The sequence below is a fragment of the Geotrypetes seraphini genome, chromosome 10, assembly GCF_902459505.1.
Source record: "Geotrypetes seraphini chromosome 10, aGeoSer1.1, whole genome shotgun sequence".
NCBI lineage: Eukaryota > Metazoa > Chordata > Amphibia > Gymnophiona > Dermophiidae > Geotrypetes > Geotrypetes seraphini.
Window position 1 is genome coordinate 29,539,800 of NC_047093.1, and position 13,607 is coordinate 29,553,406.

The 13,607-nt window shown below is 45.2% G+C and overlaps 1 protein-coding gene across 4 annotated transcripts in view; it reads left to right on the forward strand.

Moving 5' to 3' along the window:
• LLGL2 (LLGL scribble cell polarity complex component 2) overlaps nucleotides 1–13,607 on the forward strand; it is a 121,204-nt gene that overhangs the window by 28,910 nt on the left and 78,687 nt on the right. For all 4 annotated transcript variants that reach the window (XM_033961151.1, XM_033961150.1, XM_033961153.1 and 1 more), the window contains one exon: nucleotides 2,906–2,996. In XM_033961151.1, the coding sequence (XP_033817042.1) occupies nucleotides 2,922–2,996 (75 nt within the window). In that variant the 5' untranslated portion in view covers nucleotides 2,906–2,921. The remainder of the gene's footprint in view (nucleotides 1–2,905; nucleotides 2,997–13,607) is intronic.

Consider the following 13,607-nt stretch of genomic DNA (forward strand, 5'->3'; position numbering starts at 1 on the left):
CTCCCCCTGTCCATTTTCCCTTCCTTTTACCTCCCCTGTGTCCACCACCACCCCTTCACTGCTCTCCTTATGCAGCAGCAGCCCTTCTCCCTTTGTTTTACCTCCCCCCTGTACAGCAGCACCTCTTTCCTTCTCCCCCTGTCCAACATTAGTCCTCCGTTCCTTTTCTTCAACCCCCTGTCCATCAGCATCTCTTTCGTTCTCCCTCTGTCCAATGGGTGCTAGATTAGACGACTGTTTTTTTTTCCTTTCTCTCTCTGTGCTTGGATTCTGTCTGTCTGTCTGTCATTCTTTCTGTCTGTGTCTCTGTCTTGCGCCCTGTCTGCCTGTATTTCTCCATTGCGCCATGCCTGCCTATCTGTGGCCCCCTTCTCTTCCCCGCCATGATTGGTGTGTGCCCCTGCCCCCCTTTTGTGCTATGCCTGCCTGCTCCGTGGCCCCCTTCTGTTCCCCCCTATGATTGCTGTCTGGCCCAGCAAACCCCTCACCCCAAAGCAGCCCCCTTTCCCTCTCCCCTTGTTGAGCCATGCCTGCCTGCTCTGTGATCCCCTGCCCATGATTGCTGTGTGCCCCCAGCACACCCCTACCCCTAAAGCAGTCCCTTTCCCTCTCCCCCTGCTTGCCTGCCATGCCTGCCTGCTCCCTGTGCATCAGCATCAGCATTTCCCTCCCCCTCACCTGTTCCTTCGTAGCAGCATGCAGATAAAATGGCTCCCTTAGTTCTTTTCTGGATTTTTTTTTTAAGTTTAAAGATGCCGATGCGGCTCCTCTCACAATCCTGCCTGCGTCGGAAGCCTTCTCTGACACAGGCCGGGATCGTGAGAGGAGCCACGGCGGCAGCTTTAAAATAAAAATAAAAAATTCAGCAAAGAACTAAGGGAGCCGTTTTCAAAGCCGCCGCCGCCGCGGCTCCTCTCATGAGCTGCACTTATATTATGTCGGAAGATGAGAGAGGAGCCGCAGCGGCAGATTTCAAATTAAAATAACTTAGGCGGCCAGGGAGTTTAAGGGACAGGATTGTACAGCTGGAGCAAGTCCGTCCTGGGCCCGCGTCTGCCCTCCGCCTACAGCCGGCTCCCTCGAAGCCCTCCTCCCCCCCCTTTCTCTTCCCGCGGTCCGTCTGGCTGTGGTCCGGCCTGTGGAGGCGATTGGCTGGTGACGTATTAGCGCGCATGCGCACTCCTTCGGCCACAGACCTACACGCACGGAACACGCAAAATAGGAGGGCGCATGCGCGGCTAGCTCTTTATTATATTAGATGGAAGAAAATTCAAATAACATAGATTAGTACGATGTCAGCATAATAGCAATGAAACCCCTAATAAGCAAACAATCAAATAATGTAGATACAATGCTCACACTGTTCTTAAAGTACAATGAAATATCTTATGTAGCCGAGGGATTTTTTTTTGGGGGGGGGGGGGGAGTGAGGGCAAGATGGTAGATATGTCAGCAGTTTCTTCTTCCTCCTCTTTCTGTGGTTTCCAGTTCATTTGGGAACTGCCCTTCTTGAGTCCATGGCATCCTAACTCTTCATGCCAGCTGCTGAAGGAGAGGCATTTCCTATCCGTGACTGAAATTTGGTGGCTTGGCACAGACTGCAGTTTCCTGTGAAATCCTGTCCAGTGGGCTTTTGATGTGCCTATTGCAGCTGTCCTCATTTCTGGTGCCCTTAGAAGCAAAAGCTTGCATTAAGCCCAAGTTCCTTCTATGATGTGTAACCTGCTGCAGAATCATATTCTGCCTCAGATTTTAGTAGAGGTTTATTTTATTTGGCACCACAACAAAGAGGACTGATCTGCCCTGCATTGCCCCCTATATGCAAGCTGAACTGGTGCGTAAACCAGCGCAAAATAATTCCGTATATGCTAATATTGTACTGGTGCAAGCTACCTGCACTCATATGTACAGACTAGCCACCTTGCGGAACCTGCTGACAATAGGTTCGGTAGGGGCATGAAAGGGACTTGTATGTCACTTTTTTTTTTTTTTGTAGCTTTACAACCACACTCAAAGCAGTTTACATACAGGTACTTCAAGAATTTCCCTATCTGCCCTGGCGGGCTCATAATCTATCTAATGTACCTGGGGCAGTAGAGGATTAAGTGAAATCTCCCAGGCGGGGTTTGAGCCCACAACCTCAGGGTGCTGAGACTTTAGCTCTAGCCATTAGGCCACACTCTCCTCCCTGTCAGATGTCAGATAACATGGACTTTGGTCTACAAGTGTATTCCCTCCATAGTGGAAAGGTGCAGATTGTTGCTTTATGAGCACTGACTGATTAACAATTAACACATATGGCAGGGTCTGGCTGGATGTTTTACCTGTTTGTATACCTGTAGAGTCCCTCCCTTCTCACTGTGCCTGTGCAACACAGCTCGGCTCCTCCTTCCTGGGGTGAAGAGCCGCACAGTTACCTAAGCAATAAGTATAGAGAATTTACCTCAAGGCCGCTTTCTGTATTGGTTTAATCTTCATGTGCTGATCAGTACTGCACTATCATATGTTCCCTTTGCATCTCAATTCTCTCTTATATGAGATCATAGCATTTATTTATAGAGCCAGAGAGAGACTGCTCTGCAAATTGTTTATACAATATTCATGTGTGAGTAGATGGATCCATGCAAGTGATTTTTTTTTTTCAGTTTGTGAGGGGTTGGATTTTAGACAGTACTTGAGTGCATCGTTGTTAGTGTTTAATCTAGCCATGGTCTCACTTTTCTCTGTACCTACCCCTTTCTCATTGTTTAAGATGATGCCAAACACTTTCACCACCACATCCTGAACAGAACGGCAGACCCCAAATCTCAGTGTTTTGGAATACCAAGAACTCCATGTTAAATATTCGCGTGCAATTTTGTTGTACTTCTGAATATTTATATACTCTTTTTTTTGTCCTATGCAGGTAACCAGAAACCAAAATGCGACGGTTTCTACGGCCCGGCCATGACCCAGTGAGAGAGAGACTCAAACGGGATCTTTTCCAATTCAACAAGGTGGGAAAGAGATTTCTTCTTTCCTTGAAATCAGTGTGTGATAAACCAGACAGATTTGCTTTAAAGTTTTGCTAATGAGCTTCTGTAGTTAAAATTGGTGGAGATTTTAGCAGTTTGAAGGTGCCAAGTTGATAGCACTGGAATGTTAGCCTATATCCTTCAGATCTAAATCAGAAGGTGGCACATTGGATTTGTTCCTTCAAGTTCACAATGACTGTTGATTACATGCACTAAGACAGGGCTACTCGGATATTTCAAGTGGAGATCCAGAAACTTCGGCTTGCTGAAACCGGGGGGTCTTCAAACTACTGCATGCACACCACGGGGCTCATTTTCAAAGCACTTAGACACGCAAAGTACCATAGGTTTCTATGGTACTTTGTGTTTAAGTGCATTGAAAATGAGCCTCCATGTGTCTTATGCCTTTTTTTATACTTAATCATATAAATTCAACAGTTTCTCTCTTCATTGTCCCTAGCACAGATTCGTATTCACATATTTACTTACAACATAGTCTTGTTCCTCAGTTCAGAGCTCCTCGCATGCATAAATTCTTTCACTGCCCCTCCCCCCAATCCATATAATCTTTTTGTGTTCCCTTCTACTCCCATACACTTTTACCTCCCACCAAGCCACTGTCCCCTCTTTCCATATCCTCCTCGCCTTCCTCCTTCTCTGCCCCACCCCCGAATCTGCCTTAAAATGTTTCTCTGTTCAGGTCACCAGCGGTGGCAGCAATTTGAACAGGCCATCTGCTGCCAAGCTGTCTGCTTTTCCCCTGCCTTGCAGAAGCAGGAAGATGGGTCAGAAGGGGAGCAGGACATAGCAAAGAGCAGGCTCCGGGCTTGTTGGCATACAGCCTTTGTGTATTGCTGATGTTGCCGCTGATCTGGAAAGAGACATGCTATACCTTAAGGTACACTAGTCAAAAAGAACCAGCACTCCTGCAGTCCACCATTGGAGTAGCACTGCGCTAAGGTTTTGTTTTTATGGGTCATAGTGGATAGCTTCCTTTCTGAAGTCCAAACATTTTCAAGGGGTTTGAACTTATCTCACAAGCAGGCAAAAACAAAAAGTGCTAAAACAAATTTTTGTTGATGTGAATGTTCACACCACAGCAACACGAGTGTAATGCTTTGATTACAGTCATGTTAGATAAAAGGATTGAATGTATTGGAATATATTTCAAAGAAACATTATGGCAGATAAAGGCCAAATGGCCCATCCACAGTAATCATTATCACTTCCTCTCTCTGAGATCTCGCATGCCTATCCCAGACACGTTTTAGAGCCTGGGCTCTTGGTCTTTGTTTAGATCATGATCTTGTTTTCTATCAAAGTAATACCAAGATATTGATTAAAAATAACACAGAAATCCAGGTTAATTTTCATGGAACTTACCATCATTTATTTGCAAGTTATATTTCTGCTTGTTACAAAAATCCTGTCTAATATAGGCAGGCCAGGAGATTCTTTGCTTCCTGAACCTGCTGAATGTTCATCTGCTTATTCCCTTGACAGTGCCCATTAGAGGGAAGTGTTTTCAGTACAGTTGGGCCTTGTCTTAACATTGAGTATGCTTACCAAGGGCTTTTTTGTATCGTTATATCTGGATGACACTCTCTTGAATGTTGCAAGTTAGCGTTGGGCTTGTATGGTTTCTGCAACAACAGGAGCTATCAACTGGTGGAATTATTCCACGGATCGTTTTCAGAACTAGGATCACGTGAGAGATTCCATATTGACCCAAGTCTGGTGAAACACCAGTTCAACCACTAGACGGTGGAATCTTCAGGGTTCAGCATAACCATCTGAGGCATGATTTGATCTGGTGCCTTATACCTGTCTTCATATAAGAACATAAAAATTGCCATACTGGGTCAGAGCCAGGGGTTGACGTAGCCCAGTATTCTTTTTCCAACAGTGGCCAATCCAGGTCACAAGTACTTGGTAGACTCCCAAAGAGGAGCAAAATTCCACACTAGCAACACCAGGGATAACACCACAGGAAGCTCTTCAGTCTCCCGAAATAACCCTTTCAACTCTGTAACTCTTCTGGAAATGTCCAGATAACCTCTTATGTAATCCACCTTGAACCGCAAGGTATTGGCGGAATAAAAGTTACTAATGTAATGTAATAGCTTTCACTGGGTCTCCTTTAATAACAGTGTGTAGACTTTACCTCCAAGAATTTGTCCAAATCTTTTTTTTCTTTAACCAGCTACATTAGCTGCATTTACCACACCCTCTGACAATGACTTCTAAAGCTTAACTACGTGTTTGAGTGAAAGCATATTTTCGTATTACTATGTAACTTCATGGCTTGTCCTCTAGTCTTTGTACTTTTTGAAAGAGTAAACTTGAGAGTTAGTGTTGACTGATGTGCATTTGGCCTGTGCCCAGACACGACTTTCTACTGTATATTGGTTGTTACTCCCAGAAATTGGAATCCTTGGCTTAGTAATGGTCTAGAATGACTGACTTGACTCCGGACAAAGGCATGCTCTATGTGCCCCAAGTTCAGATCACTGTTTTTCACTAGATTATATCTTTGCTTGATTGTAGCATAGCAACATAGTAGATGACGGCAGATAAAGACCCGAATGGTCCATCCAGTCTGCCCAACCTGATTCAATTTAAATTTTTTAGTATTTTTTACTTCTTAGCTATTTTTGGGCAAGAATCCAAAGTTTGATCCATAAGGATCTTCTGAGCAAGTTAAACAAGATAACATACAGGAGAGGGAGCCACTCTCCTGCACCAGTCTACTCAAGGGATGTTGTACACAGAGGAAAAATGAATCCCTGCACATATACATCTCAAGACAACTATTTTTCTGGTCCTGGCAGTGCTTCAAAATTCAAACCAATGGCTTGGAAATGGACACAAAGGTCCTGAAGTCTAAGAACTGTTCTGACAAAGAAATAACTGGTTTGTCATAGCTGAAATCACCTCTGCAAATAAGAATTACTGTCCTGTTTGGAGAAAATTGGGATATATGATAGAGACATTTAAATACTTACGTAATTTAAATGTGCAAGAGTCAAGTCTCTTTCATTTGAAAGGAAACTCTACAATGAGAGGGCATAGGATGAAGTTAAGAGGTGATAGGCTCCGGAGTAATCTAAGGAAATACTTTTATAAAGAAAGGGTGTTATATGTGTGGAACAGTCTCCCACAAGAGGTGGTGGAGACAGAGACTGTGTCTGAATTCAAGAGGGTCTGGGATAGGCAAGTGGGATCTCAGAGAGAGAGAAAGGTTACTGTGGATGGGCATACTAGATGGGCTATTTGGCCTTTATATGCCGTCATGTTTCTGTGTTTCTAACTTGTTGCATTACTGAAGCATTAGAGAGCCTCTGACCCCTTTAATGTACGCTCTATAGCAGTGGTTCCCAAACCTGTCCTGGGGGACCCCCAGCCAGTCAGGTTTTCAAGATATCCTTAATGAATATGCATGAGAGAGATTTGCATATAATGGAAGTGACAGGTATGTAAATCTCTCTCATGCATATTCATTAGGGATATCTTGAAAACCTGACTGGCTGGGGGTCCCTCAGGACAGGTTTGGGAACCACTGCTCTATAGAAACAGTATCTACCTGTATCTACAGAGAAAACACATGTTTAGAGCCTCTGATCCTTTTATTGTGCCTCTTGTGGGAATGGTGTCTGTCTATTTAGAGAGAACCCCCTCCACACACACACATTTTAAATTATGTACACTGATCTTTTTAATCTTCCATAGCAAAACGCCATACTACATGTTGAATTTAATTGAAATATCACACAAAGACAAATATTATCAGATCAGCCACCATATGAGAATAAGATTCCCAAATCCTAAAGGAATCTAATACAAAATTAGTCACTCTACAATCTTCCCATACCTGGCAGCAAAATGGTGCAATCTTTTATCAGCACAATTAAGGACCACCCCCTCCTACCAAACTTGTTTTAAAGGCCTAAAAATCTATTTGGAAAATACCTTACCTCCCCCCAGAAATACAACAGGCTTTGACCACCAGAAACTAAACAAGACACAAACCACCCTTTTCTATCTTGATGACCAAGCTCCATACAAACCAGAACCCTTAATATCAAATCTACAATGCCAGCTATAGCTAATCTTCTGTCCAGACCTTATGCCATAATCGTACGCATACAAACCAAGTTATCTGTCATGAACCTTAATGAAATAATGTAAACCCTGGATATGACTAGGCTCTTCTAAATTGTAAACTGCATTAAACTCCTTCTGGGGTATTTTAGCAATCCATAAGTACTAATGTACCTTTGTAGAATCTGTAGAGCATCTGTTGAATTAATATCATCCCAAAAGGATACAGATGAAGAGGACAGGAAAGAAATTTTCTGCCATTGTTTTCTTGTCTTAATTCCTACAAGCATTGGGACCTTCTACCCAAACTGACACATCCCCCTCCATATTCGTGGGTTCGGAACTCACAACTTCGGTTATTCATAGTTTTCATCTGGGTGACCCACCCCCGCCTCCCAGACCTCTCCACTTACTTTTTAAAACCTTGAGGTCTAGCAGTGAAGCAGGGCAGCAACAATTTTCCTGCGCTCCTGCTCTGTGCAGAACTGGGAACAAAAATGGCTGCTGTGAGTTCCCATGGTCTCTCGGGAACTCATGGCAGCCATTTTTGTTCCCGGCTCTTCAAACGGCAGGAGCGTAGGAAAATTGTTCCTGCACCGCTTCACTGCTAGACCACCAGGTTTTAAAAAGTAAGTAGAGTGGAGAGGTCCGGGAGGCGGAGGTGGATCAGTCTGCTCTAAAGTTATTCACAATTTTTTGATATCCGTGGGCCGGCTTTGCCCCTAACCCCCCACGAATATGAAGGTAGAAGTGTATTACTATCTTTTTATGGTAACAGAACTCATTAGGGTTCTCATTTTACAAAACACTTGTCCTCTGAAGTTATTAGAATGGTCTATCTAAACCAGTGGTTCCCAAACCCTGTCCTGGGGGACCCCCAGCCAGTCGGGTTTTCAAGATATCCCTAATGAATATGCATGAGAGAGATTTGCATACCTGTCGCTTCCATTATATGCAAATCTCTCTCATGCATATTCATTAGGGATATCTTGAAAACCCGACTGGCTGGGGGTCCCCCAGGACAGGGTTTGGGAACCACTGATCTAAACCATTCCTAGATTACATTTCTAGTCTCAAAATTAATGAAGTGTTAAGAGTAATGAAGGATCCACACTTTAGGAAGGGAGAAAGTGCCTTAGTTAGGAAGTGCTGTAGTTGAAGTTTCTAGTTTGCTGCTGTTTTCTTAACCTTCCCAACAGCTGTTGGACTTGAGAGAAAGAGAAGTGATGATGAAAAAAACCACCCTGTTCCAATCCCAAGAAGTTTCTTGACCTCTAAAAAGTACCAGAAATATTTCACGATTTCTTCTAGTTACACTTGTAGGAATGCAATGCTAGGTTTTAATGGAATCTCCACATAAAAGTGCTGCCAAATTAATGTGCTGAGGCTGAACTTTTAAAAAAAAAAAATTGGTAAGGTGGGGATTAGGGAGAATTACTCCCCATTTCTTTTTGTGTGTACAGCGCTGCTTATGACTAGTAACACTATAAAAATAAGAGGTTAAGGGAGTAATTACTACACTTCCCCCTCCCTATTCACGGTTTTAGGATTCACGATTTTGATTATTCACGATTTCCTAAAACCGGAATCGCCCCCACCTCCCTCCTGCCTCCCAGACCTCCACGGAGAGTCTACGGGAACTCACGGCAGCCATTTTGTATGAGTGATCTGCATGGGGCAGGAGCTTAGGAAGATCGCTCCTGCCCCGAAAGACCGCTAGACCACCAGGTAAAGTCCGGGATGCCGGGGGAAATGCAGGAGGAAGGCAAGGGTGGATCAGAGTCGGCCCAAAATTTATTCGCAAATTTTCAATATTCATGGGCCGGCTCTGCCCCTAACCCCTGTGAGTACTGAGGGAGGAGTGTACTACTTATGCAAAACCCTGGCCAAAATGAGACTTAAAAAAAAGAAATCTGTTCTTGCCTCTGAACTGCTGCAAAAACCAGTGTAGACATTTTTCCCCATATATGCGAGTTCTCAGTGTAAAACGGAGAATGCACGAGTAGATTTTTGTCGAGTTAAACAGTGCCTTGCCCCCTTGAAGTCTCTGCATGATGTGCATCTCCAAGTATCCATAGTGGCTTTTTGAAATCACAGTTTACATACGTATGGAATGTACGTTTGTAAATGCTTTATTTACTGATCCTACTTATTTCTGTAGTGCTACCAGAAACGCATGAGACCATTCCTTCTCAAATGAGCTTACAATCTGTTTATATATGTAGATGCTTCTAAAATAAGCACTATAGTGTCCTTTAATAGTATAAAGCCATTTTCCTGTATATTCCTAGCCCTTCTGGCCATTTCTAGCTTTTTATATATATATATTAACACTAATCAGGTCAGACAGGAGGGGACTAGTGAATTTATGTTGGTGGATTCTTGTACACTACCAAGGATAGACCAGTGGATGGTGTAAGGGAATGTGTATGAGAAGTAACAGAGCTGGCATTTGGATGCTTAAGAACAGCTTGGGCCAAAGAACTGCAAGTTGGTCCAGGTGGCCTTTCTAGCCAATTATACTACACCTTGGTTACCTCTTGGCTTCTAAAACATTTTTATTCCTTATAAAGTGCAATAGAAGGTGGCCAAAACCGTTTATTATGATTTCACCAAAATTGAATCTTTGGCTGAAATTTGCCATCTGTCTCGGCTGAAGCTGGAACTGGTCCAGAGTCCTGATCAGAAACGGTGCCTACTCCCTCCCTCTGCTACCGCGTTCCCCCCTCCCCAGGCCCACCAAATCACAAGAACTTCCTCTTCACTTCCTATTCCCCTCCTTCTCTCACCGAATGTAAGACCCCCCCCTTTCTGGGCCCATCCATAGGTCTTCCTTACTGTCCAGACAGTCTAGTGATGAGTTGGAGTGGGGTTTGGAATGGGTTTGGGAGGAGGGACGGTTAGAGCCACGGAACAGAAAAAAAGGTTTTGATTTCAGCCAAAAATGCACTGGTGTTTTCAGCCAAAATCAAAACAAAGCCAAATGTGGATTTGACTGATTTTGGCTACAAAACTGAAACTAAAATTTGGTTGGCCTCTAAAGTGCAGCCATCTGTAGCTAGACCAAAGGGGAGTATTGAGATGGTGGGTTAAAGAAAAGTGATTTGGTCCAAAGCATAGTATGCAGTAGTGAAATTGATATATACACTGAAAACTGTATTTTGAGCAGCTTCCTATGCCTGAGCAAGAGAAAAGGGCAAACAGAATGATTAAGAAGGGGATCACGAACAGATCGGAAAAGGTTATCATACCGCTGTACCGGGCCATGGTACGCCCTCACCTGGAATAGTGCGTCCAGCACTGGTCGCCGTACATAAAGAAGGACATAGTACTACTAGAAAGGGTCCAGAGAAGAGCGACTAAAATGGTTAAGGGGCTGGAGGAGTTGCCGTACAGCGAGAGATTAGAGAAACTGAGCCTCTTCTCCCTTGAAAAGAGGAGTCTGAGAGGGGACATGATCGAAATAGAAGGGAATAGACTTAGTAGATAAAGACAGGTTGTTCACCCTCTCCAAGGTAGAGAGAACGAGAGGGCAGAAAAGTGGCAGATGAAGTTTAATATAGACAAATGTAAAGTGATGCACCTGGGCACAAAGAACAGGGAACATGAATATTAAATATTAGGTGTGACGTTGGGCAAGAGCGAACAAGAAAGAGACCTGGGGGTACTGATAGACAGGACCCTGAAGCCGTCAGCACAATGTGTAGCGGCGGCAAAGAAAGCCAACAGGATGTTGGGCATGATAAAGAAGGGGATCACGAGTAGATTGGCGGATGTCATAATGCTGCTTTACAGAGCAATGGTCAGACCACACCTGGAGTACTGTGTCCAACACTGGTCTCCTCGCCTAAAGAAGGATATAACACTGCTGGAGAGGGTGCAGAGGCGAGCCACGAAGCTAGTAAAAGGTATGGGAAATTTGAGCTACAAAGAACGCCTCGGAAAACTGAGCTTGTTCACCCTTGAGAAGAGAAGACTGCGAGGGGATATGATAGAGACTTTCAAAATACTAAAAGGACTCGACAAAATAGAACAGGAAGCATCGTTATTCACGTTGTCAAATGAGACTCGGACTAGAGAGCTGCACGGGAACGGGGATGATGGGAATCCCGCGGGTTCCCCCTTTGGGTCACGGGGATCCCGTGGGGACGCCCCCTAGGGTCGCGGGGATCCCGTGGGGACGCCCCCTAGGGTCGCGGGGATCCCGTGGGGACGCCTCCGAGGGTCGCGGGGTTCCTGCGGGGTTGGATCGCAGTGCACTTGAGCCGCGAGGGTAGTCTCCTTCTCCTTACCTGCCCTGTCGCAGCACACAGCCGACCGGAAATCTTCCCGATGTCAGCGCTGACGTTGGAGGGAGGGCTTAAGCACAGCCGGTCAGGTCCCCCGATCGACCGACAACAGGCCCGGCCGACAAATCTCCCTGCCCTGTAGCCGCAAATCTAAATTACCTCTTACAGCAGCTTACTACTCCAGCTGCTGTAAGAAGGTAATTTAGATTCGCGGCTACAGGACAGGGAGATTTGTCCGACCGGGCCTGTTCTGTTGTCGGTCGGGTGCAAAAGCGCCACAAAGGTGGAGGCAGGGAGGGAGGAAAGGTGGAGTGGAGAAGAAAAGACGCTTAAGGGGGGAGAAGGCCGCTGAAAGCACTGGGGAAGACAAAGGGGTGGAAAAGAACGCTGAAAGGACATGGGGTAAACGGGAGGAGGGGGGGGGGAAGGACCCTGAAAGCACTGGGGAAGACAAAGGGGTGGAGAATGCCACTGAAAGGACATGGGGAAAACAGGGGTGGAGAAGGCCGCTGAAAGGACATGGGGAAGACAGAGGGGGGAGAAGGCCGCTGAAAGGACATGGGGAAGACAGAGGGGGGAGAAGGACGCTGAAAGGACATGGGGAAGGCAGAGGGGGGAGAAGGATGCTGCCTGACAGGACATGGGGAAGATGGTGGGGGAGAAGGACACTGAAAGGAAATGGGGAAGAGGGAATTGGAAGAAGACGCTGGCAGGGAAGAAGACAGAGGTGCCAGACTATGGGGGGAGCGGAGGGAAAAAGATGGGTGCCAGACCAATTTGGGAGGGGGAGAAAGGGAGAGGCACAGTAACAGAGCAAATGGAAGACACAGAGAGAAGAGAGGCAGTGGATGGAAGGAATTGAATGAGAACATGAAGAAAGCAAAAACCAGGCAATAAAGGTAGGAAAAAAATTCTTTTTTTTTTTTTTTTGCTTAAGGATAAAGTAGTATATTAGTTGTGTTGATAAAAATTTATAAACATTAGAGGGTCTGGTAGAAACCCGTTTACAAAGTATGTATTCTTCCCAATTAATATTTCCAAATTAATAAAGTCTTTTTGCTTATTTTTAAATGGGTTTCTACCAGAGCCTTTAATTCAGTAGCATAATTAAATGAAATAACTATTTCTGTAGTTTATAGGGACGGGCGGGGACGTAGGGGATTCCTCGCGGGGACGGAGGGGATTCCTCGCGGGGATGGGTGGGGGCGGAGGGATTCCTCGTGGGGACGGGTGGGGACGGGTGTTAGTCCTCACGGGGACGGGTGGGGACGGGTGGGACTTTGGCGGGGATGGGTGGGATTTCTGTCCCCGCGCAACTCTCTAACTCGGACAAGAGGGCACGGGCTGAAATTGAGGGGCGACAGGCCCAGGACGAATATCAGGAAGTTCTGTTTCATACAGCGAGTGGTGGACGTTTGGAATGCTCTCCTGGAGGAGGTTGTGATGGAAACCTCCATTATGGGATTCAAGTGCAAGTTGGATGTGCACCTCCTTGCAAATCACATTGAGGGATACGGCTAAATATGGTCATCATAAGGGAACACCTAGGTCTCCATCAAGGATCACCTAGATTGGCCTCCGCGTGTGCGGGTCACCGGACTGGATGGACCAAAGGTCTGATTCGGTGAGGGCATTTCTTATGTTCTTATGTTCACTCTCTAAAGTTAAAAGGGGATAGATTCCATACAAATGTAAGGAAAGTTCTTCTTCACCCAGAGAGTGGTAGAAAACTGGAACACTCTTCCAGAGGCTTTTATAGGGGCAAACACCCTCCAGGGAACATACTCAGGTAGGGCTGGTCTTTGACCTAGGGGCCGCCACAGGAGTGCACTGCAGGGCATGATGGACCACTGGTCTGACCCAGCAGCGGCAATTCTTATGTTCTTATGGAACAATAATGTACCTGAATATTGACTATGCATGCTAGGATCAGAGCATCAATGATATCTGTGGCTGGCATAGAACTATGGAATGCCTTGCCTGATATCCTGCGGTTTTGTGTGGGGAGGATGAATTTTTTAAAAATGCTGAAAACTCAATTATTTGCCAATGCCTTCTTATGCTAAGGTATATTTCAGTTGATAATTGCCTTTTAGAACTCTTTTGACAGCAATGCATGATTTAAAGTTTTTGTATTTCTGAATTGATTTAATTTGTGCTCTATTCCTGTTTATAACAGGGACGATTAATGATGTTAGACATG